This window comes from Mya arenaria, chromosome 3, assembly GCF_026914265.1.
Source record: "Mya arenaria isolate MELC-2E11 chromosome 3, ASM2691426v1".
Lineage (NCBI taxonomy): Eukaryota > Metazoa > Mollusca > Bivalvia > Myida > Myidae > Mya > Mya arenaria.
In genome coordinates, this window is record NC_069124.1 from 49,868,689 (window position 1) to 49,893,999 (window position 25,311).

The following is a 25,311-nucleotide window of genomic DNA, read 5'->3' on the forward strand; positions in this document are numbered from 1 at the left end:
GTGTTTACTGACGTCATGACATGCTGTAGTTTGAAGGCACAGTTGATGTCAAATTATGACAAATAGGTAAAAAGAATACTGTGTGTTAAGAGTTTGAATGATTATTATTTCATTTTTTTAATAATTATTTGATAATTGCATAAAACTATAATACAAATTAACACATTTCAATTGACATGTTGTTGGACGTGACTCATCTTTCAAGGGGGGAGGGGGGAGGGGGTGGGGGTTGGTGCTGAAATGGAAACTTAGGTCCTTTGAAACATCAGTTCACTCAAGTTTTTAGCTCAGTCCCCGGCGTCCTCCAATTATCGCAGTTTTACTGTATACATTGACATGTATTCAATTAACATGTTGTTGGGCATAATTCATCTTCCAGGGGGTGAGGTGGGGGTGGGGTGGGGTGGGGTTGAGGGATAAAAAATTCCAGCATGGCTCACATATCCAGAATCACTCATGCTTATGACTGCTATGGAAGAAAGATCTTTTATGAATTGCACCCTGCATTAAAATAGGATATACTATCCCAGAATTCTAAATGCCTTAATTCCAAATTTACTGCTCCTATGTAACCAATACATCACTCTTATAAGATTATGTCAAACATTTCAATGAATCCTTTTGGGCCCTTGGATATAAAAAACATAACTTTACTGTCAAATTAAATACTGTTTTATTAACATTTCAACAAGTGGACCAGTATTTTTTATTCGAATACTTTCACAGATGCCTGACCATTAAATATAAGGAACATTCCTTTTACCAGTTTTCATGAATATTTGATATTTTTTCTGCAATTAAGCTACATACAACCAAAGCATAAAAAGCAAAAGGCCATTAATAGGAATTATTGATGTCCTATGTAAAAAGGATGATACTGTTATAGAAGCTGTTGCAAAAATGGCTGAATGAATGAAAACCCATTTATTGTTTTTATGGGGATCTCTCACAAATATCTTTTTTATGTCTGTATTTTTTTGCATATCTATAAATTCATTTAACACCAAACAGTATCGGACAATAGCTTTTTGTAAATTCTTGTCTATAATCATCCAATTTTCGACTTAACATGAAATGAAGGATTTTCTGTTTCATTTTCAAATATTTAAAAACCCTTATTTTAACTTCAATTTTATAATGACAACTCATCATTTACTGCAGTCGGTTCCAGAATACATGAACATATTTTTTTTAACATTCACCTGTGAGAGACCCCCTTTAATGACTGCAGACCCTTTAAAGGGACACAATATAGCTTGATGCGAAAACAAATTTTTATTTTAATGCATTATTATGTTTAATTCATTTGACTTAAATGATCAAAACAAAAACAACCCATATGATTTGTGTAAAGATAAAAAAAATAGTAGCCTCTATAAACTGGTTCCTTTAATAATTAGCTGTGGCCACAAAATCCCCAGTTAAAAAAGCACCAACATATTGCTTATATTTTTATCTCTTTCCATTTACTTTGCATAAACTCATACTGTGGCCTTTTATGTTGACATCAGCTATGTACCAAGTCATATAAATTTCACCTAAGTTCTTAAGAGGATTTATGGATTTAAACCTTCTGTAACAAGTTGTTTAAAAAAGAAACAGTGAAATAAAAGTGTGTAATTAACCCACATAAGACCGTTTGATATAGAAAAGTACATACATCACACAAACACAGAAGGTTTTTGTAATAGAATTATTTAAGAGGTGTTCTCAATTAATTGTCAGAACTTGTGTTCTTTTTCATGTAAAGGACTCCCTTGAAATTTCTTGAGAATTAATGCTTCCACTTTTATATTCCCATGGGTTTTAATATTCCGAGAAAACCACAACTATTTCTGGAGAATTTGTCTGAATTCTTACGAAAATGGATTACTTTTTTCTGTCATAATCAGGGGTGGATCCAGGGTTTGACCTTGAGGGTTAGCACTTAAGGAGTGCAACTTTGGTCGTGCATGCACTTTGTTCCCCAGGATCCCACAAAATAGGCTCTAAACATGGCAAGTGGGGTTTGGGGTGTCCTTTCCCACGAAATATTTCTGTTATTTTATTATAAAATGGTGGATTGTAATTTATGCATATTTTCTCTACCATAATGACATGAAATAAAGACTTGGAAATTTGAGGGGGGACCTTACTGCCTCCCCCACCCACCCCTTGATCCGCTGTTGATAATAATTCATGAAGCTATATTAAGATTCTATAATGACATTTTATTAAGTGATATACTGTCAGTTGAGGTCAACACACAAGTGACTTTTTTGTTGGTGTTCTTATTTTTAATATCAGAAACAATGCAATATAAACAGACACTTTATATTTGCATACTTAATCATTCTGTCTCACCAAGACTTTATTAATATTTTGAATTAAAGAATAAATAGTATACCAGTCGAAAAATGATGCATAAAATTTGGCAAGTCTGCGGGCATTGAGATTTGTATTTCTTATAATAAATTATTAATCCCCAAGGGCATATACAGGAATTAATGTAAGAGGGGGCCTAACTTACCGACACAACTTTTTCATTTTCGCACCATTCACAAAACCAAAATTTATGCGGTTTTCAAAATGTTGGCAAGGGGAGTTTGAGGGTATTCCCCCAAGAAAAATCTTAACAATTTCAAACCAGAAATGCCTGGTGCGATCCGTCCCCTCTCCCTATCCTAAATCTGCTTGTGTTCCTAATTCATTCAATATATTCCCAGTGCTAATAAACCAAATGAAAAGTTAAGCCTTAAGCTGTAGAATTAATTAATGTCACAAGGTTATGAACAAATCTGACACAGAAAATACCTCGGAGCAATTGAATCTGATTTATTATACATACAGCCTTGGCTTATGTAGATAATGGATATCAAACGAATATCAAAATGGTATAATTATTTAACGCTCTTTGGGGATTTCATTTAGAAACTCATGCATTATGGCATTCTTTGTTTTACAGATAGTTCATATAAACACATATTTAAGAAACTCAACAGCACACACCAGGAGCCATATTCATATTAAAGACATCGTAGTGAAAATGTCCATTTTTCGACAACATTTACCTTAAATCCCCTCCACTTTTCATAATATGTTTTCATAATCGAGATTGATTTTTGTCTTGCATATTTTTATTGTACAAACATTGCTATTTTTCTTCAAATTTAGCTTACAAAAGAAGGCAATTTAATACTAAAATTGAAAATTCAACCAAAGCTAATTTATGAATACAGCCCCAGAGCAGTTATATCTGTAATATTCAAAATCAATAATGTGTTATATATCTGTAACATTCAAAATTAATATTGCAGTCTGATTTATATATAACCTAAATCCTAACAGGAATATTCCATAATATATTCCACCAAACAAAGTAGCAACTGTCTCAGAAAATAGATGAAGCAGTCCTAATCTTGTTCCGCATCAGATTGACAAATCTCCCCAATCCTGCAGAGGAATAATATTGCTCCTGAAAGCATCACATAAGAGTTGTACATGTGAAGGTTCCATAGCCGAAGTTGACAAAATAAATATGTGATGTTTCCCAATGTCTAGAAGATGTTTGCTAGCTCAAAAGGAGATGTCAGCTAGCTCACAAGGAGATGTAAACCAGCGCACTAGGAGACGTTAGCAAGCGCCATCAGGGTAAAGTTGAGTTGAGTGGGGTCCCTGGCCATGAACTTCCGAACCACCTCAATAGCATCCTGAAAATATAGAGTTCAGATTGTAACAAAATTGCCAAGGAGAAAATGCCAGTCAGTCGTTTTTAAGTTGAAAAAGATGCAAAACTGAAATAGTATTAAAGCAAGAGTTATGGGCCTTGCCATACATGTGTGTATTGTCTCTAATAAAATATATGCCAAGCTTCTTTGGAATATCTTCCATCATTTTTCTAGTCATGGCCAAGGAATGTTTTTGCATGCAGGACATGAAGTCTATTACAATACCTCAACTAACTGTTCGTTGAAAAAAGATTGGGCTTGTACACAGGGAGCATAACTGCTCTGGGTGCACTCTCATCACATGACTGTGCATTAAAGCTACACTCTCACAGATTGACAGTTTTGACATTTATTTTGATTTTTGTCTCAGATTCAGCTGAATGAGGCATCAATCGATAGCTTCAATTCAGGCATATAAGATAACTCACAATAGATTAGATCTCAATTGTTTGAAATAACGTCTGAAAATTGAAATATTCTTAACACGTTAGTATCGATTTTAGCCAAAAGACATCAATTTTCGAGCTAGTCCATTATATAATCAGTCAGTCTGAATATATTACTGGTTTCAAGACATTTACGGAAAAATTTGGCTCATTCCATGACAAAATATAAAAAAAAGTTGTCGAAATAGTCAATCTATGAGGGTGCAGCTTTAATAGATTAATCATTTCATATTTATATCATGTTTTCACTTTAGCCATAATAGGGATATCATTCCATTTATAGAAATTGCAGCATCGTAATACGAGCAAAACAGCCAGACTCACAATACTTTCAGGAAAAGTCAAAATCAACATTTAAGGAAACAATTCTTTCCAAGCCCTATCATATAACCATTACTATAATTAACGCAAAGCATTACCTCTATGCTGACATAGGCATTTCAAAACAGGATCATATATCATTAAATGAAATCCAGCCCCCATTTGGAAAGCTACTGTCATGGACTTGAAATGTAATAATATTATAGTCCATACTTCTGGTGAAATTCCAGAGGTATGCAATCAGATACTCTTATACAGCAAGGAGACAAGTAACCATGGTAACACTGTTGTTTGTGGTAAACCAAGATTCCTGTGGTTACTGCAGCTTCAGCAAAAACAACTTCAAGGCCACCCTGAATGTCACAGGTTCTGATGAAGTATAAAACAGCTTTTTAGAAAAGATGTACTTTTGCTGATTGCAGTTAAACATGCCAAAGCTTTTATGTAGTGAATGTTTATCTCTCCTTACTGGTGAAAATCATAAAAATATTGACCACAAGGTCGTTAAAGGTGACCACAGGTATAAGCCCGGGCTGACCACAGCGGCATCTGGACCTTGTATATGTGGCCCTGGGTAACCACAAAGGTAGATGGGGAGTACATTTTTGTGGTCAGGATGGAGATATAGGTCCTGGGAACAAAGCATCATACGCCATGGAGATATCAACAACCCCATTATCTAGTTGCACTTGACCAATATATATTACTCTGTTCTTGATTTAATTAGTGTTCATGAGAACCATTCACACACAGTGCTCCAGCCAGGATTTGAAAAGGGCAGAGTGCTAGGTCAGAAGGGCACTTTTGATGCGCATTGAATGAGCCTTAATTGGGGCACATGCAAGGGCCAATCTTCAATTCATATTGCGTATGTGTCGTAACTGCTTTCAATGTTAATACTAATAGTTTGTTTAACTTATATTAATATTAATAGTTTGTTATGAAAACTGTAGCTTATATCTTTATCTAAGTGTGAAAATTATATACATTTATTATTTTTACACTTATTTCTGAAAATTGACTTGACAATATGTCCAATAAATATCAAATATAGTCCATAATCATCAAATAGGGCTCTGTCAAACGAAAGGGCACAACAGGGCAAGGTAAAAGGCAGCAGTGTGCCAGATAAGGGCAGAAGGTGCCAGAAAAGGGCAGCAGGGTGCTCCCCCCTGCTTTTTAGGCCTAGCTAGAGCACTGCCGCTGTTTTTATATAAATTACAAAATGTTAATACTTTATCAAAGGCTAAAAAAGTATCATTCAATCCATTCTGTTTCAGAATATGCCACTTATGTAATTTTGATTATATAAATTACTCTGACAATTATATAGAGTCAAGTCATGATTTTGATTCTGTACAACTCCCAGTAACATTGAAGAAAAAAGTAGAAATTATATCTGGCTTTTCATCTTAAAGTCAGTTATGAACAAAAAAGGCCTGACGTCAACCCTTAGTATAATGATATACTGCAAAAAAGAAATTGTCTTTCATGCAATAATAAAAGAAAGAATAGGTCAAGGATACACTTAATCAAACATGACCTGAAACCGTCATTCACTTCACTTTTAGTCAGAGTCTGAGACGCAGGCTAAAAAAACTGAATTCTTCAATGTTTTAAAACATCTATAATATAATTAATTTTGACAAAAGATGTGTGCTTATCATAGAACAGTTAATTTGTAACAGATATATTAGTTATTTTTTACCATATTTGCTCCTGTAATAACATTTTTACAGCAAAATATAAACTTTGGTGGTCTGAACCTGAGTCTGACATACACAGAGTCATTAAATACGGGTCCATCATTAACAAACATTTTGAGTCCAAGTTTAAGACTCAGTCTCAGACAAGACAACTGATAATATAAATTAAACAAAACTATTGTTATAAATAAAATAATGTTTGTTTAAATAGAAAGTTATAAAGCTATAACGGTATAACCTTTTTGCAGCAAGTGCATCATTGGAATAACTAGAAAATTATGCCTGCAGACTTAATTTCTTAATTAGGCCCTAAGGTCACATTCAATTCAAATATTGCTTGCCGATTTAGTTTGTGTTAATGAGTTCACAATAATTAAAAGACCCAAATGCATTCCACAAATAAGTCCCAAATACTTTTCAACAAAAATATGTATTCCATAATCAAGGTCAAGAAAAAATAAAAGCGAAGGAATGTGCCTGCAAAGGATATTAAGTGCTTGAATTATTGTTATGAACATAATCGATCATATTTTGGACTAAAGCCACTGAATTTGCCACCCCTAAGATTTCTTTACAAATCATATTAATTCCATTGTTTGCCGCTAAATACCGACGTATTCATATCAGTACATCGAAAATATCTTGTCATAAACATTAGCCAATTAAATTCATCCACATTTCACACAGTTATAATTTCATTCATAAAACACATCATAAATAATATACAGGTGTCTGATTTCTTTTGAAATCAGTGTTATCATGAACATTCTTTACATTCCAAAAATGTACTTTTTTGGGTGGTATTTTATTTTTAACAAAGTCTGACCTAACTTGCATACATGTTTATCACGGAAAATATTTACAAACGGAATAGAGTTTAACCTTGAAATTCAAAGAACTTGATATGTACAATGAAATAAATGTTTTAAGAAGAAGTCGAAGTTAAAGCTGGAGCTCATTTCGTTGGTTAAAGGATTTACTATGCCTGAACTTTATCACGTAGGACTGATATTTAAGAGGAATAAAAAAGGAAATTTGATAGGACAGATACCAGGGATGTTTACCCACACCGTCCAAAACATGAATATATCAATGAAATAGACAATCTGGTTCAAAACAAGAACGCCTACACATCGAGATCTCCATTGAAATCCATTTCATGTTTTCAGTAACTTAAATAAATATTCATTGACGGTCGATTTCCGTCTGGTTGGTATGCGATATTGTTAACGTGTATTGTTTTACTATGGACCGGAAGGAAACACAATTTTACAACATTTACCAGACGATTGAGAATAGTTTTTAATTCTATAGAAGAGTGACCTTGTATATTAATTAATTTTAAGTCTTAACATTTTCTGTCTGTATTTGGGTTGAATTCAACCCAAATAATGCAAGTATGAAGAATTTTTCCTATCACTTGTAATGTGTGATTTGAATTTTCTGATCTTCCGGTCATCAATGTATTTTCTATGTTGAAATTCAGTGACCTTATACATATGTCTTAACATTTTCAGTCTCAGTCTGTATTTGGGTCGAATTCTTCAACCCAAATAATGTAAGTATGAAGATTCTATCACTTTTGTGAACTTAAACTGTCTGATTGGATGGGAAATAATTCATCATTGTATTCCCTCTGCTCAGACATATTGAGAAAACACAACCATTGGGCATAAAGGTTATTGTTTATTTGGAGGTATGTATGGAATTAAAACGTTCAAGTCTAGACAGCAAGGTGAATGGCTTATTTGCATAAAGACCTCCAAATAAATGATACCACATAAAACGGTTGAAATCATATCTGCTCAAAACGCACGCCCCATCCAAGCGAACATTTTTTTGCTCCTTCCGCTGAAATGTGTACACGAAAGAAACTGAAGCAGATATGACTTCATGTTGTGGTCATGAAAAGATGTTGAATATGAATTAAAAACAGTAAAAGACTGTACTCCAATAGCTAAATACAAATCTTTCAAAGGTGCACTCTCACAGATTGACCATTTTCACAATTTCATTTATTTTTGTCTTGGAATGAGCCAATTTTTGCGTAAATATCTGAAACCCTCAGTGATAAAAGACTACTGACAAAAGATCAGATCGCATTTTTTTCATATTTCTGTTAAAAAATTAATGTATTAAGGCTAAAAGCATTACCTATGGTTTAAGAAGAATGCATAAAACATCAATTTTAAACTTAAATATAAAAACCTGCGATCTATTTTTTGCAAGCAGTCTTACATGACTGGTTTACATGCATTTTCGCATAAATTGGCTTGTTCCAAGACAAAAAATTATATCATTTTCATTGTTTTAATGTTGACTTGTACCCCTTGAATAACATATGCCCAATGCCATTGAAATGAGGTGATTACTGCATAGTGTAAGTGTACCTCTGCCAATGGGACAACAATTAGGATCCATATTTAAAGATTTAAAAGAGCAAATTCATTAAAGGTATCATCAAGTGAGTTGTTTAGGTCGGGCATGTACACTGAGTGGTAAAGAGCAAGTTCATTAAAAGTATTATCAAAGAATTGTTTAAGCCGGGCATGTTCACTGAGTGGTATAGAGCAAATTCATTAAAAGTATTATCAAATGAGTTGTTTAGGTTGGACATGTACACTGAGTGGTACAGAAGTGGTATAGAACCATCAAATAGGCATTTTCGCACTGAACACTCTGAAAATTACCATTTACTTTCAGTCTTCTAAACAATTAGTTGGCGCCTGTTTGCACCTGGACTGCCAACTGAATTGTTAAAAGAACCAAAAATAAACATAAATACTTAAAAGTCAGTTTCACAACGACACATTTTTGCATTTTTAAAAAGTATGTACAACCAATAATTAATCTTTATTGCATAATTGCCTTATTGCAAATACCTGTGTACGTTTTTTTGTACACTGTTATAGAAGTTTAATGTTTGGAGCCATATTCAATAACAAATTTAGATTTAACTAATATTGATATTAAGAGCAGAATCTGAGTGTTTCGATTGGACTGTAAAAATAACAGGCCAATAGACTGAAAGCTTGTCTAAGGATAAGAATAAGACTCATATATTAGAACACTGCCCCAGACAAACTGATTTGTTTCAACTTAAATCATAACAGCAAATATATTGGCGATCACTGCACAAATTTTAAGAGAAAAAACAAAAATAAAAATGGATGAAATAATTTTTTAACCAATGGGATTAGTTTTAAAATTCATTGACGTAATATTTGTCGTAGTTATAGATTAAATCGTCAACAAATTGGTCGTTTAAATTGAAGATGTTCCTTCATAGTTAATCTAAATGTAAGTAATGAGTATCCTTAAATTCAACCAGATTTGAACATTAAATTTTTTATAATAGACCTCCAAATAATCATAAACCTTTACATATTGCCACCCCATTGGTTAAAAAATGATTTTCACCATTCACCAACATTTAACCAACAGTCTAAATTTTATACTAATATCTATTTATAAAAACTATTTCAAAATCAACTTTCATCTATCAATGAACCTTTAAGACACATTTTATCAATAATATTTAAAACGAGACAAATTCCTTTGCATTATTATCATTGTCTATAAATAACTTGACATGTATTTTCATGACTTAACCCTCACATAAAATGAGACATGACTTCATCATGATTTTCAACTCATGAGGGGGGTTTCGCATGATGATTGTGAATTTGTTATCTAGCAGAGGGCAAAATCTCATAACTGATACTTGTGGTACAAGCCACCAACTATTTTCACCCTGATAACTTTGATGTACTTTTCAAACATGGAGATAATGATGTTTAAAGTAATCATTTAGTGTGTATTATACCAGCTTTCATGTCACAGTTTAAATGAATTTGAAATAAAAGTTACCTAAATAAACGAAATATGAGAACACAAATGGCTGCCAACTCTCATTAGTTTTCATTTTTCTTATAAAGTTGTTAACTACTCCAACATTTAGCCCAATCTTTGAAAAAATATAATTCAAAATTCATTGACATGCCTACATTATAAATGGGGTCATCTTAGAGTGGGACAATATATCATGAAATCATGATTTTCAGTTAAATGTCAAGTATTTGTCACAAAGAAAATTGAACAGCTAGTTTGCTTGGAAAATCAAATAAACATTTCCTTATCTGACTAATAACACCTGTTGTTTCAAAATAGATATTCTGACAACTCAGAAAAATAAAACTGAAAATTTTGATCTTGTGATTCGTCTTCGTTTAACCATATTTATTTTACAACGATTGTAAAATAAGTTATTACAACATTATTACAACATTATATTAATCACTCTTCTTCGCCCAATTTTACACAAGAGTGTGGAACCCGGAGAAAACCCACTTTTCTGGCTTGGTGACCATGAACCAAACTCATATGCGCCCGAGCTGGGAATTGAACCCGAGTCGCCTAGGTGAGTAGCGAATGCGCTAACCACTGCATAAACATCAGTTTTTGAACTTAAATATACAAATCTGCAATCTACTTTTTGTCAGCAGTCTTATACGACTGCATTACATGCATTTTCCCATATATTTGCTCGTTCAAAGACAAAAAATAAAAAAAAAGTTGTCAAAACGTTCAATCTGTGAGAGTGCATCTTTAAAGGCGTATGATCAACATCATGTAAATTTGATGATCGACTCAATAAGATCCAATGAATCTTAGTGAAAATGAAACATTTGGTTAATGCAAATAAAATTAACCTGATGACAAGGTTTTATTATTGCAAAAGATTGTATGAAAATGTCATAATAAATTTTAAAAAGAGAAAAAAAGCACATAAATTATATTGTGACACAGTCGAAAATTTTATTACGTATTTTATGTCATAAAGAAATCTGTAAAGTAAACAACAAAAAAACATTTTGTTAACTTTCTATGTCATTTCATAACAAAATATTATATGAAAACAAATTATGAAACATGGTGATAAATTATCATGTTTTCTTCTGTACTTTAAAGAACCTTTTGAAATAAGCTATATGTAAATGAACATATGCTGCATGTCACTTGGCGACATGACAAAGATCACCACAATAAACAGCCAACGCCCGTCTGTTATTCATAATAAATCTATGGTAATTTCTTAACAACTTTTAAGCAAGAGTTATAGAACTTGGTACAATAGTACACAAATATTGTATGGCTAATAAATAAATGATCTTTCAGCTAACCATAACATCATCATGATCATGACTACGACAGTAACGATGAAAGACAGACAAGCTGAAAATAATGGAAGACTGAGCACAAATTCACAAATTGTCATTTATAATAATATGAATATGGAAAGAGTCCGCAAAAAGGCGTAGTAAGTAAATCTGTGAATATAAAAAATCTGATCTTCGATAATTGTCCTAGAAATATACAGTACAGGAAAGGTATTTGTAAGTATGAATTCAAAATTCAAGGGTTTAGTGCAAAATGTGTTGTAACGACTTCAATTTCTATATTAAGTTACAACATGTTTGTACTAAGTTGACAATAAATGGAGTTTATCCTTGCCAAGCAACTTATATAATGACCTTTTATGCAACATCCATCATCTAGCATCATCCATGTATAAAGTGATAGAAAAACACACGCTTAAAACAACCAAAAGTAGAGTATGCTGGAGAAATTTTATAATGATACATTATCATTCTATGTGAAAAACAGTTTAACAAATGCTTTGCAAATTAAGTGTGATATATTATATTTATTTCCCAAGCAATTAGCAAACCTATGAATAGAATGGATGACTTGGTAATTTGTTGTTAAAAACATGCGTTAATGAATCGAGAATTAAGTAAATAAAATAGAACAAAATAAAGCAGTCTTTTATCTCGAGTTAAAAGATCTTAAGATCAATAGGGCATAACAAATAGATAACCAACTTCTCCTTGACATTTAAACCTTTTGCTTCATGTATGTTTGAGCTTTACGTGGTTTTATATGGCTTTACGAACACTTATGGCAGCAATGATGTTAGCGTGACCTTTTCAAGTATTGAATATAACTAGCACTTGAAAATATATCACAATTTCATAACTGATTTTTAAGTGTATATAAAGTGAACTGGGTGATTTTCTTTTATTCCAATAATAAATTGAAAGTCAAACAGTGCATTTCGTATCATGGGTTTTTAAGAAAGACAGATTATTCTATAATTATTTGATAATCATAGAAGTTATACCTCTAGTAAAGAGTCTGGCGTGGTTTTGCCGTGAAATACTGGTCCCGATTTCCTTCCATCTGAAATGATAAACAAGAGATGTTAGTGAAACATTTATGCCCCCTTGGGAGCCAAATTGTTAGTAGGATTTGGACACTTAAATAAAATATGGACAATCAGAAAACCTTTTTTCAGCTTACAGTCACACTGACCTTGACCTTTGACCCACTGACCTCAAAATCAATAGGGTTCATCTGCTGGTCATGACCAATAAGCCTACCTAGTATGAGGTCCCTGGGTCAAAGCGTTCTCAAGTTATTGATCGGAAACCGTTTTTCATGTTAAGGTCACACTGACCTTGACCTTTGACCCACTGACCTCAAAATCAATAGGGTTCATCTGCTGGTCATGACCAATACACCTACCAAGTATGAGGTTCCTGGGTCAAAGCGTTCTCAAGTTATTGATCGGAAACCGTTTTTCATGTAAAGGTCACACTGACCTTGACCTTTGACCCACTGACCTCAAAATCAATAGGGTTCATCTGCTGGTGATGACCAATACACATACCAAGTATGAGGTCCCTCGGTCAAAGCGTTCTCAAGTTATTGATCGGAAACCATTTGGTATTCCGACCGACCGACAGACAGACAGACCGACCGACCGACCGACATGTGCAAAACAATATACCCCACTTTTTTCAAAAGGGGGCATAAAAAAAACGTTAATGCAAGGGAAGTAACCTACCATGAATGAGGTAATCAAAGTTGAAAGAGTAGTCTCCCTTAGCAATTTTTCCATTAAAATTTATCAACCAAATCATTCTTCCAGCTCTTTTAAAACATTAAAGACATAATGCTTTAAGCAAAGAATACAATATTTTTAAATGTGACATAATTACATTCTACATGTAATCTGTTTAATATTTGAAAGAATATAATTCAAAAGTTGACCCGACCCTAAATGGGATTAATGATGTTGAAGAACTAAATGGGTATACCCTAATACAATAATGCAGATACTTTCAGCCACTCATATTTTTTAATTTCTGACTGCTCGGACTGGCCTTAGACCTTTTTCATATCAGATGATCTTGTAATCAAATGATTCACCGACAACGTGAAATGGTATAGTATTTATTTGTAGTTAAAGCTGCACTTTCACAGATATACCATTTTGACAACTTTTTTTATTTGTTGTCTTTGAAAGAGCAAATTTTTGCATAAATATCTGCAAACCAATGATATAAGATTGATGACAAAAATTCAGATCGTAGATTTTCATATTTTCGTACGAAAATTAATGTTTTATGGCTTAAACCGTTACTAACGGTTTAAGAAAAATGGATAAATCATCAATTTTTGAACTTGAATATAAAAATCTGTGATATAATTTTTTGTCAGCATTCTTATTTAACTAGTTTAAAAAAGTTGTCAAAACGTTCAATCTGTGAGAATGCAGCTTTAAAGACCTCCAGCCCAAATTACTATATGACATGTGATCTATTTCATCGTGAAGAGAGACATTCATAATACAAAGCAAACACATTTCAATATTTGTTTAATGGCATTAGTATTTACATATTGTTCAGACAGTAATAATCCCTTAACTTAAAAGACCCAAATACATCAAATATGCTTTTGGCAATGTTGTATATATGGACATCTTTCTCCGCAGCCATAATTCTGTAGATTGATTGGTACCATTGATTTCTCTTGCATTTGCCAAAAAAAACGAATGAAAAAATATACCTCCCAAAATCTACAAATCTTTCTCTTAAAATTATTCAGCTTAATTTAAAAGAGATTGGATGTAAAAAAACACAAGCTATGCCTAACAAGAGCCGTCGTAAGACAGCGTGCTCGACTACCCAACATTGACTTAGAATACAATAACGATGTAATAATACCAAGTTTGGTCTCTTTATGTCAAACCTAACTAAAATTATTCGATACATAAGGTGACTTTGATGCTGCCCTCCCACCAGCCCGCCCAAACAATGACGCAAGTCATTCAAATAACTTGATTTCCCATTATGAAAATGTGGTTAAGAATATACAAATATGCTTTTCAAAGGAAATTTAAAAAAAATAAAAAAATCAAGGGCCATAATTTGTATTTAGGCTTAAAACGGAGTTATGTTTCTTGTTGTAAGATGGTCGTAAATAATTTTGAATTTTATTAAGTGCATTTAATGAACGGTATAGAAGTTTTTTTTATTAAAATCCCAACTTGCCCTTAACTTTTACTTGCCTAAAACTTTAACCTAACTCAATCAGAGGCCATAACTTATATTAAGGATATGGAGTTATGTAACCTCATTGGGTGATGGTCCTGAACAATTGTGTGAAGTATTAAGTCAATTGAATGAAGGGCATAGAAGTTATTAAGCAATATCCCAACCTGCCCTAAAACTTACTAACCTAAGTTCCATAGTCAATCAGGGGCCATAATTTGTATAAAAGATAATATTGAGTTAACTAACCTCATTATGTGATGGCTCTGAACATCTGTGTGAAGTATTAAGTCAATTGAATGAATGGTATTGGAGTTTTAAGTGAAACTCCCAACTGGCCCTTAAACTTTAACCTGCCCTAAAACTTTAACCTAAGTCAATCAGGGGCCGTAACTTGTTTTTAGGATAATATGGAGTTATGTAACCTCATTGGGTGATTGTCCTGAACACCTGTGTGAAGTATTAAGTCAATTGAACAAAGGATATAGAAGTTATTAATAAATATTCCAACTTGCCCTAAAACTTTAACCTAAGTTCCATAGTCAATCAGGGGCCATAATCTGTGTAAAGAATAATATGGAGTTATCTAACCTCATCATGTGATGGCCCTGAACAACTGTGTGAAGTATTAAGTCAATTAAATGTAGGGTATTGAACTTATAAGTGAAAATCCCAACTTGCCCTAAAACTTTAACCGGACGCCGACGCTGGGGCGAGTAGTATAGCCCACCTATTCTTCTAATAGTCAAGCTTAAAAGGGTGAGAGGGTTAGATTGGTTACGCGGTTTAGATGTCCGTCTCTAACACAGGAGTTTAGGGTTCAAGCTCCACATGGGGAACATTCTCATGGTCTCTTAAAAAAATAAAATGTAAAAAGTATTTATTTTTTACTATTTTAACCATTCAAAGTGAACTGCTACAAGAAATAAAATGTTATTTTGTAAAAGTTAATGATATCTTGATAGTTCCATATTTACACTGTATGAAATATTACTGTTAAGATATTATATAAGGACCCAATGGGATGGTGCTGACCACATGATCCCTATAATAGGGAAAGAAAAGGGACCCTTGAAGCCTCAAAAAGAAAAATAATTGTAAAAGGTAATGTTAATAAGCATGACTTGGCATTTACCAAAGAATGGTTGGAAATATCAGTGGTTTTTTTCACTTTTAAGGGAATGGTGGTGGGGTCCTGTGATAGGGGAAATATAGCGTTGGTTTGGGCAAATAGGGAATATACTAGCATGTTTCAAATAATGTTTAACTTGTTTTCAAACCTTTTATTCAACAAACCTATCAACATATTCATGAATAGCACTATATTGCTACATAATTTTACTAAATGTTCAGAGCTCAATGCTCTGGTTATTTAAAAAAAAAAATGACGTTTTTTTCTTTTCCTGGGTAGGGGAATATCATATGCTAATTCGGGAGGGGGGAAACTTATAATATAATGGCCCTTCATCAACATACCAATGTTTCTTTAACCTAGCTTGCATAGTTCTTACATTATTGCAAGATCCAGCCAAAAAGCGTCATTTTCACTATTCTCGTAGCAACCTCAGTTATTGTCAGACAAAATAAATAATGATGTGCTTTATCTCCTAACGCCATCCATCCACATACCTTGTTTCAATCATTCATCGAGCTTGCATTTTGTTATTGCATCGGGATGGATGGATGGTAAATATATAGCCCCCTTCCAGTTAAGCCAGTAGAGTTTAAATTATTCAAAATCACTTAATTTTTTTTATAGCACTTCCGCTTGATTCATGAAGAGTTCAGAAAACTATTTTCATAACCCCAATACAATTATAATCACCTTCATGTAGACTTAGACATTTCAAATATCTGCAAAACCAACCAGTTATCTAAATATCAGACTTGTAAAAAATATTCAATTGCAAAATTATTACACCTTGAAATAGATTCTTTATAGCACACTTGCAGCAAACTGCTGACAAGACAAGAATTATCCAGTAAGACAAGATAAAAGAACCTATTTAATATACATACATAAATATGTATATATATAGAAACCTAGACATTAAAAATGTTACGTAATTATTACCTAGTTCATAGAGGCCTTCTTCTCTGCACACAAACGCAATGAAGTGTGTGTTAATCTTGTCATCTCTGGAAGGTGCCTGAAATAATGCAAATATTGGACATCATTATACCTATAAATAGACAGTTTTTCATTGGTCCAGAGCTACGGCAATGCAAATACATCTTATTTTTCATGAATTTGTGTATTTCCCTACTCATAATAATGGACTAAAACTAAACACCTCCAAGACACCCTTTTAAGATGTTACAATTTGTTTTATTTGCTACAAAACCAGGACAAATCCAGTAATATCTTGCATGCACAATGACTACATTAAGCCTTTGGCAATACCTCAAAGTTTTTTTCCAAAAACTATGAAACTGGATATTATTTTCTGATGTGCATCGATTAATATGACTTTTCACCAGTAAATAGCAGATCACATTTCAGTAATTGTATATAATTGTTCATCTCAGACCATGTCATATTTATTGTAACAATGGTGGAAATAAGCACAAACCAGAAGCCCTGCACATGTAGAATGCATTCCAGGCTTGTTAAATTTAAATTTAATATTTCGGGGCTTTTTTTTGCTAAGCATTAGTGTAAGAACTCGGGCTTGTTCATTTGGATGACCAATGTGACTTTAAATCCGTATATTTGGTCTTCTCATTTTCTTGGTGTGTTTCCACATTTATCATTGATCAAAAAGCTGTCATGTGATAAACCATAGAAAGTGATAGACGTTGGCAAAATGTGAGTAACAGATTGGGACATCATTCCTGTTGTATGTTATGATCAAATAAGCGACCAGAAATATAATTCACATCATATTTCCAGGCAATTAGTTTTCAGGGAGAATATTTTTTAAGCATATGATAAAACACTAAAATTAAATACAGACTAATTATTACTGTTTATATCTTGTTTGAAAATTTATGAGAAATCTAAGATATTTTCTTTCTCATCGGTCCATAAAACCGGATATATGCCTCATTATCTGTCAATAACGGAATATTAACACTTATCATATCAATGCATTCATAATTCAATGTAGTTGTTATTGAGATAGTAAAACCTCATATCTCTCTTTCCACTACAACTTCCGCCTCCCAGAAAGTTTTTTTTCGCTTGGGCCAAATATCAGCGCCCAAAGCAATCTATTCTATTTTTATATGAATCCGATAATGACTGTTAAAGAACATAATTATTGAACACTTTCATTTTTAAATGATAAACAATCATGTTAACCATGTCAAATATGTTTCACTTCGTAGTGAATGATATACGTACATGTTCACTATTGCTACTTTTCATAATAATAATATGATACTGCATTGTATTCATATGAAGAAATAGAACATAAAATTGTAGGGGTTTTATATGAAATTAACTTGGCATGTAATTTATAACAAGAGGCACATCAGTGCCTGTGCTCCACTGGCCAAAAGGTTCAAGCAAAGACCACCTAACGAACATTTTCGTCAAGTTTCATAGAAATACAATCATCAATTTTTGAGGAGAAGTTATTTAAAAAAATATTTTACTTTAATAGCTCTGGCTGCCATGTTGTGCAGTGGACCAAGTTTGGGCAATTTGAGTAAAGGAGCACCAAACAAACATTTCTGTCAAGTTTTATCGAAAAAAGGTCATCGGTTTCGACGACAAGTCGTATAAAGTTTTTTTTATTTTTTAGCTCTGGCAGCCATGGTGTGCAGTGGACTGGAACCATTTAACAAATTTTGGTTAATGACCACCCAAGGAACATTTCTGTCAAGTTTCATCAAAATCTGATCATCGGTTAACATTTAATCTGAATAGATTATGAAGCAAATATCTAACCTGAACAAGAACTGACGAGATAGAATCGACTTGGTGTTTCACTTACACTTTTCGGCCATTTAAGTTACTAAAAATAGCTGTTTCATAAACTTTCAGAATGTCACTTAAACGAAAATTAATGTTCAGTCTATATATACTTTCCTATGTATAAATGTAAGGTTTTTAAATTGATCTTTTTGTGAGAACTTTATGCTTATATGTTTACTCATAAATTATTATTGTTTAAAAATTATTTAAAGATGCTATACGTGAAAAATTAAGACATTATTTTTTTTTCTATTAAAGGGAGGTAATTCAGTAGTAAAATGTAATCAAAGCTATTAAAGCATGGCATTTCTTTTCTAACCATGTTGATATTATTACAGTCTATTCAAGCAAGATGCCTTTTGTTTTTACATAGTACCCATAGGTTCTGAAAAACAAGGAGCACTATTCCCAACAGAAGGATGTCACTCCCTATCACTGCATGAGCATCATAATAAAGAAATGTTTACTCAAACTGCAAGCTGCTCAATTGAAATAGGTATTTACCTCAAGCATACAGTTTTATAATGTGGCAAAATAGTCGGACTACTAGATTGTCATTCGGACTAGTAAAATATGCCATTATGCTAGTCCAACTGGCTAGTAGGTTAAAATGTTTTTCGTGAAGACTGCGGACGAGAAGTCCTTAAAGGTTTTTCTATTTTTAACTCTCGCAGCCATGTTGTGCAGCGGACCGGAACCATTTGGGCAATTTCGGTTAAAGGGCATCCCGATGAACATTTATGTAAAGTTTCATCAAAATCTGATAATCTGTTTCTGAGAAGATGTAGTTTAACGTTTTTTTCTATTCTTAGCTCTGGTGCCCATGTTGTGCAGCAGACCAGAACTGTTTGGGCTATTTTGGTTAAGGACTACCCAAGAAACATTTCTGTCAAGTTTCATTGCAATACGATCATCGGTTTCTGAGGAGAAGTCGTTTAAAGGTTTTTCTATTTTTACCTCTGGGGGCCATCTTGTGCAGTGGACCGAAACCATTGAAGCAAATTTGATAAAGGACCATCCAAGGAACATTTCTGTTAAGTTTCATCAAAATCTGATCATCGGTTTCTGAGATGATGTTCTTTAAAGGTTTTTCTATTTTTTTGCCCTAGCCCTATGCGGACCGGAACCATTTGAGCAATTTTGGTTAAGGACCACCCAAGGAACATTACTGTCAAGTTTCATCAAAATCTGCCGAACCGTTTCAGAGGAGATGTCGTTTAAAGATTTTGCTATTTTTAGCTCTGGCGGCCATATTGTGCAATGGACCGGAACCATTTGAGCAATTTTGGTAAAGGACCACCAAAGGAACATTCCTGTGAAGTTTTGTCAAAATCCGCTTATCAGTTTCAGAGGAGATGTCGTTTAAAGTAAAAGTTTACGCACGCACGCACGCACGCACGCACTCACGACGGACAATCTGTGACGACATAAGCTCCATGGCGCTAAAAATGTGGGCCATAGTGGAGCTAAAAATGATTATAGGCAGTTTATTTTTTTCTTAATTTTGACTCGGGTCCTTTTCCCAAAATAACTGGAAAAACTTCTGCCCTACCTCTGTCTGTCCCTCCTGTGCAGTGTCATCATGAGCTGCTCCCATCGCCTGCAGATATAAATGAAACCACATTCAATAATCATACACCTACAAAACATTTTCTAGGGGTACACCTTCTTATGATATAATCTTAACTACATAAAGGCAGATTTTTTCTGACCAAATTGACATCTTTAGAAGCAATTCTAAAATATGACAAAATAATCCTAAACCTATGAGCATTTATAATAATTTTGTGATTTTGACACTATTTGGTCACAATTGGGTTTTCAATATCTAACCAATTTCTTTTACACACCTTTATTTGAAAACTTGGGAAAATATATGGAAAACTCGACGTACATACAACGGCGTCAAAAACAAATAATTCAATGTAGAAAATCCACGTTTGCTATGTCAGACATTTTCAGTACAATTATATGTAAGAATTTCAATCAAATTACCGAATCATTTTCCAGAATATTTGCAATCTCATTGGGTTCTTTACCAAGCGTGTCTTCTAAAAACTTGTTGAAATGTTTATTGTCTGAAAAACAGTAGGCATGAAATGATAAAGTAAGCTGACACAAAGTAGTTAGTAAGCGTTTAACAGAATATTTGTAATATAATTATGATCATTTCCAGTTTGCTAAAGGTACAATACTGTCTTAGTTTAACTGTAAAAGGTCTTAAACCTATAAAAGACATTTCAAAAGAAAAATTTATTTGATACAATGAATAATAATTTAAGCCCACATATTTTTTTAATCTACTAGAGCTTAGAAGTTCAAACAAGATACAATGTATATCTATCTCTGTTATAACATAGCCTTAGGGTCAAAAGTGGCATTCTATCAATTGTAATGCATACCAAAGAGCTAACCATCTAGTTTTAGAGGAGCTAAATATAGAGTACCTTCACCTCTATCAGTGATTCACATAAATGGAGGTACAAGTCTATTTTTAGAATCATTCCTCTAAATATAGAGGTGAATCTCAATTTTGCAATGCTGGCTTTTAATTGGCATCTTTTGTCCCAAAATGAAAGTCATACTATAATATTTACACCTCAACTTTCATTCCTTAAATGAACTGCCTTTCGGCAATTGCGTTCATCAGTCGATGAATGCAACATTTTCAGATATGTTCGGATCGCGATTCATCTCACAACAATATACATGAAAACTATTGTTCTTGTTATTGTTTGTATTGTGTCAGCAGGTCCCGTAAAATATAAATCAACATTTTAAAAAGTGTTAATTTATTATATTTTAAATGTGTTGCCGCCATAAGTGTTTTAATTTTACGTTTAAAAGTGATTTCAAGTGGTTGATCTTTTCCCGCGTTATTGTGACGTCATTTGATATCAATGTTTCCGGTTACAGTCGGGTAAGTTTATTTACAGAATGGGTAAGATTGGATTACTGAAAAGTTTTTTAAATGAATTAAAGTACGTTTTTTACAATTCTTGAATGAAATAATGAACTATTAGTGTAAATATAAGGAATGAATTGCAGGGTTGATGTCATTATTGGGGATATGAACGCAATTGGGCTGGTCAAATTACGCGAGGAGTCCTTCGGACTCCACACACTTTGACCAGCCCAATTGCGTTCATACTCCGATAATGACATCAACCCCGCAATTCATTCCTTAATTACACTAAGGAAATGGTAGATACATACAATGTATGATGTACATTACAGCAATAAGGCAAAATATAACTACCTTCAAAGTTGATTGAGTTTTGATTGTTAGCGAGGGCATGTATAACTGCTACTGTTCCACATGCATTGCCAACAGTCTGTTTCATGTAGTACACACCACCCACATTCTGCTTTTCCTCACCCAGCTTATTCTCAGCAGACTCAGACTGAAACAGTTGTCATAATGATTATAAATGTGGCAGGCCAGACAAGGAACATGTATTTAGCCTAAATTGTTGTGATAAGAAAGAATATGAAATTTGTTCAGAAAAATAAAACCATTATAATTTGAATGTAATGAATGCTTCAAAAGGAAATCAGCAAATGAACATTGCTGACAAAAAATCAGATTGTAGATTTTCATACTTCTGTTCGAAAATTAATGTTTTATGGCTTAAATTGTTACTAATGGTTTATGAAAAATGCAGCAAACATCCAAACATCAATTTTTGAACTTAAATATAAAAATCTGCGATCTAATTTTTTGTCAGCAGTCTAATATAATTGGTTTCCATGGATTTTCGCAAAAATTGGCTCGTTCCAAGACAAAAAATAAAAAAGTAGTCAAAACGTTCAATCAGTGAGAGTGCAGCTTTAATCGTTTTCACAGTGATCATAAAAAGAGAAGACTTATTGACAACATGTAAGACTTTTTCCCTTTCAACAAAACCCAAAGAAACTCAGCCAGGAATCAAACATGGGTTGTCTTTGTTAAAAATGAGAGATTTTACTGAATATTATTTTTTGAAGCAAATTCACACAAACTCTGTTCCCTGTACCTGTTCTGTGATGGGGTAGAGCAGCATGACTGCGATCACAGGTCGGGGCACCATCATGAGCAGTTCTGCGTCCAGCCCATAAACATCCACAAACTCCCAGTCTTTCGGCACACCCAAGTTGTGGATGTACTACATCATGATAATCAAACTATTGGATTCAATGACTTTATATTTTTAGAGATACAACAATGGTTTGATAAACAGTGCTTTCAGACTTTCCATCAAATGAATTTAGATTTAATGTCAAGCGCATTAACAGTCAAGTTTAGTAAAGTGTCAAGAACTATTAATGAATTAACAAAAATCAGGCAAAAGTTATAAACATTTTAAACATCTGTTTGAATGTTAACATTTGCAAACCTTATTCAGCACCTGAAAATAAAACAAAAACACTTATATATTTATACGCAATAACAAAATAAGGAACTTTTTTTAGCAATGTTTGTTCATGGTGAAGAGTTATTCATATTTTAAATGTTTTCATTATATTTAAAATAATTGATGGAATTAAACTTATATCAGCAATAGGAGAATAAATTTAAAAAGAATTCTACCTTCCATTATTGACAACATAATCCTGATCATTGAGGAAAACATAGTATTCCAACATAGTGACATATTTTTGTAAACCTAGACATTACATAACAATTGAAAAATTAAAACATTAAAATGTTTTCAATTAATGCACAATTAAAATTGTTTAAGCTCTTGAGGAATATATCTGTATAATATATTATACTGTTGAAATTTAGTTGTGTGTAACCAAATAAATAAAGCCTCTGATCAACACAGACTGATTTTTAGGATTGTCAACGGATATTTGGCCTAGTTCTAGCCAAACAAAAGATAATATACCGAATATTAAGATAGAGAACAAACTACTTAATCATATTATTACATCGGGGTTTGATTCAAGAGGCACCCAACGTTGTTTTTTGTCTCCTGACATTTTACTTTCTCTTCGCCGGTCGATTACCGTACACTAATTTAGGATAGACTTTTTGACGACAGTACACATGTCGCAAAAAGCTTACAGAAATCTTTCACAAATAATGAAACATCAGAACATTGTTTTTGACCTTTTATAGGATTTATGTTTGAAATCTTAGTGCTACTTAAATATTTTTATTCTTCATTTATCTTTTTTATTAACCAATGGTTTACGACATTCTGACGTCACAACATGGTGGCAAATTAGTTAAAGATATGCTGAACGTGATGCATTTTTCATAGATTCGTTTGTTTTGCAGCAAAAAAGGTGAGGGACTGCATGCATAACACCATCTATAGAAGTTATATTGTTTAATGTGTATTTTTGTTTTTATTGTCAATGATTTTCTGCCAAAGAAATCGATTTTCTAAAGGCTCTCACAGAGGGCAAGTACAAACTACATGTACCTGTACATTGTATGCACACTGTAAATAGTGCATAAACAAGGGCTTCTGTTTGTTTTGATTTCTTTTAATCAAATTCCATTGTGATCTGATCTGAGAAGCGGCCTTGTTTATTTCCTTTTCCATATTCTCTGCTCTGTCAATACGCGGCTTGGCAAGAATCTTTTTAGCTCGACTTTTTGAAGCGTAAAGATGCTCCAGGGTTAGCTTCTGCGTCTATGTCCGTTTTTTTAGGCAAGTTGGCCATTTTTCTTTTAGTTGTATCTCAAAAAAGTGCATTCAATTGACTTGATATTTCACAGTTGTTCAATGCCAGAGACAGTTGAGTTCTTGGCAACTCTCATTAATCCTATATACAAATTTTGACTTTTAAATTTACATTAAGGATTTTGGCAAGTTTGGATTTGTAGTCATATCTTAAAAAACGTTAAATGGGTTTATTCAATTGACTTGATATTTAAACAGTTGTTAAGGACCATCAGGCAATGAAGCAACTGTATATGATCCTCAATACAAATTATGGCCCCTGTTTGACATTTAAGTTTTTCATCACATCGGATTTCTAATCATCATCATATCACAAGTTTTATTTTATTCAATTTGCTTTTGCTTGACACAGTTGTCAAGGGCCATCAGACAATTAAGTTGGACACATCTATATAATAATTAGTACAAGTTATGCCCCTTGATTCACTTACAAAATTAGGTTTAAGTTTTTCAGGAAGTTGGGTCATTTCTAATAAAATGTTGAATAAATGCAATTGACATAATTCTACACCTTAGTCTTCAGGCCATCAAACAATAACTTGATTAACTGTATATGATCTGCAATACATGTTATGGCCCCTGAATGATGAATTTCTTAAGCATTGTAACAGATAAGTTCATACTGCCTGTATCTTACAAACATGTATACCGAAATAAAATACAAATAATGAATTTAATTATAAAAGATAACCATTTACAAGATTGAAATTTTATATTGTTAACGTCAATATGTTGGGATATGTCAATAACAATTGTTTGGGTACATAGACATCTAATGCAGGCAGTGAATCTGAATTTATCTTTTAATTACTTAAGTTTGACATTCAGTCATCATTATTCATTAATTACAGAAATCCATTGTCAATGCTCGATTAAACCTGTACTTTGTATTTCATTTTTAATATTTTTATGGAAATAAAATTAATTGTTTTATTGCATTTAATGTTAAAATCTCTACCAAATAAACATATTAACATAACCATCTTAAAGATCTGAAACTTTTCAAGAAAATGATAATATCAATTTGTAATCTGACTACATTGACAAACCTAGATTTGTTATCGAACAACACTATAGAGAGGTATCAGACTTTGGACTGAAAATCTTGTGATACATCAAATTTATTAGTATT

General features: G+C 32.9%; 2 protein-coding genes across 2 annotated transcripts in view; one reads left to right on the forward strand and one right to left on the reverse strand.

Annotated features, from left to right (window-relative positions):
• Positions 1-656: 656 nt before the first annotated feature.
• On the reverse strand, positions 657-22,667 carry LOC128228375 (ubiquitin carboxyl-terminal hydrolase isozyme L3-like). Its single transcript, XM_052939664.1, has 7 exons — positions 22,518-22,667; positions 21,761-21,905; positions 20,497-20,579; positions 20,054-20,101; positions 16,654-16,729; positions 12,365-12,423; positions 657-3,689 (listed from the first exon to the last, which is right to left on the reverse strand). Exons 1-7 carry the CDS (start codon positions 22,572-22,574, stop codon positions 3,603-3,605), a joined length of 555 nt encoding a protein of 184 aa, XP_052795624.1. The 5' UTR covers positions 22,575-22,667; the 3' UTR covers positions 657-3,602.
• A 1,030-nt stretch (positions 22,668-23,697) lies between these two features.
• Positions 23,698-25,311, forward strand: part of LOC128228373 (TBC1 domain family member 1-like) — a 52,577-nt gene continuing 50,963 nt past the window's right edge. Inside the window, exon 1 of the mRNA XM_052939663.1 lies at positions 23,698-23,775. The gene's annotated coding sequence lies outside the window, so the exon portion shown is untranslated. The remainder of the gene's footprint in view (positions 23,776-25,311) is intronic.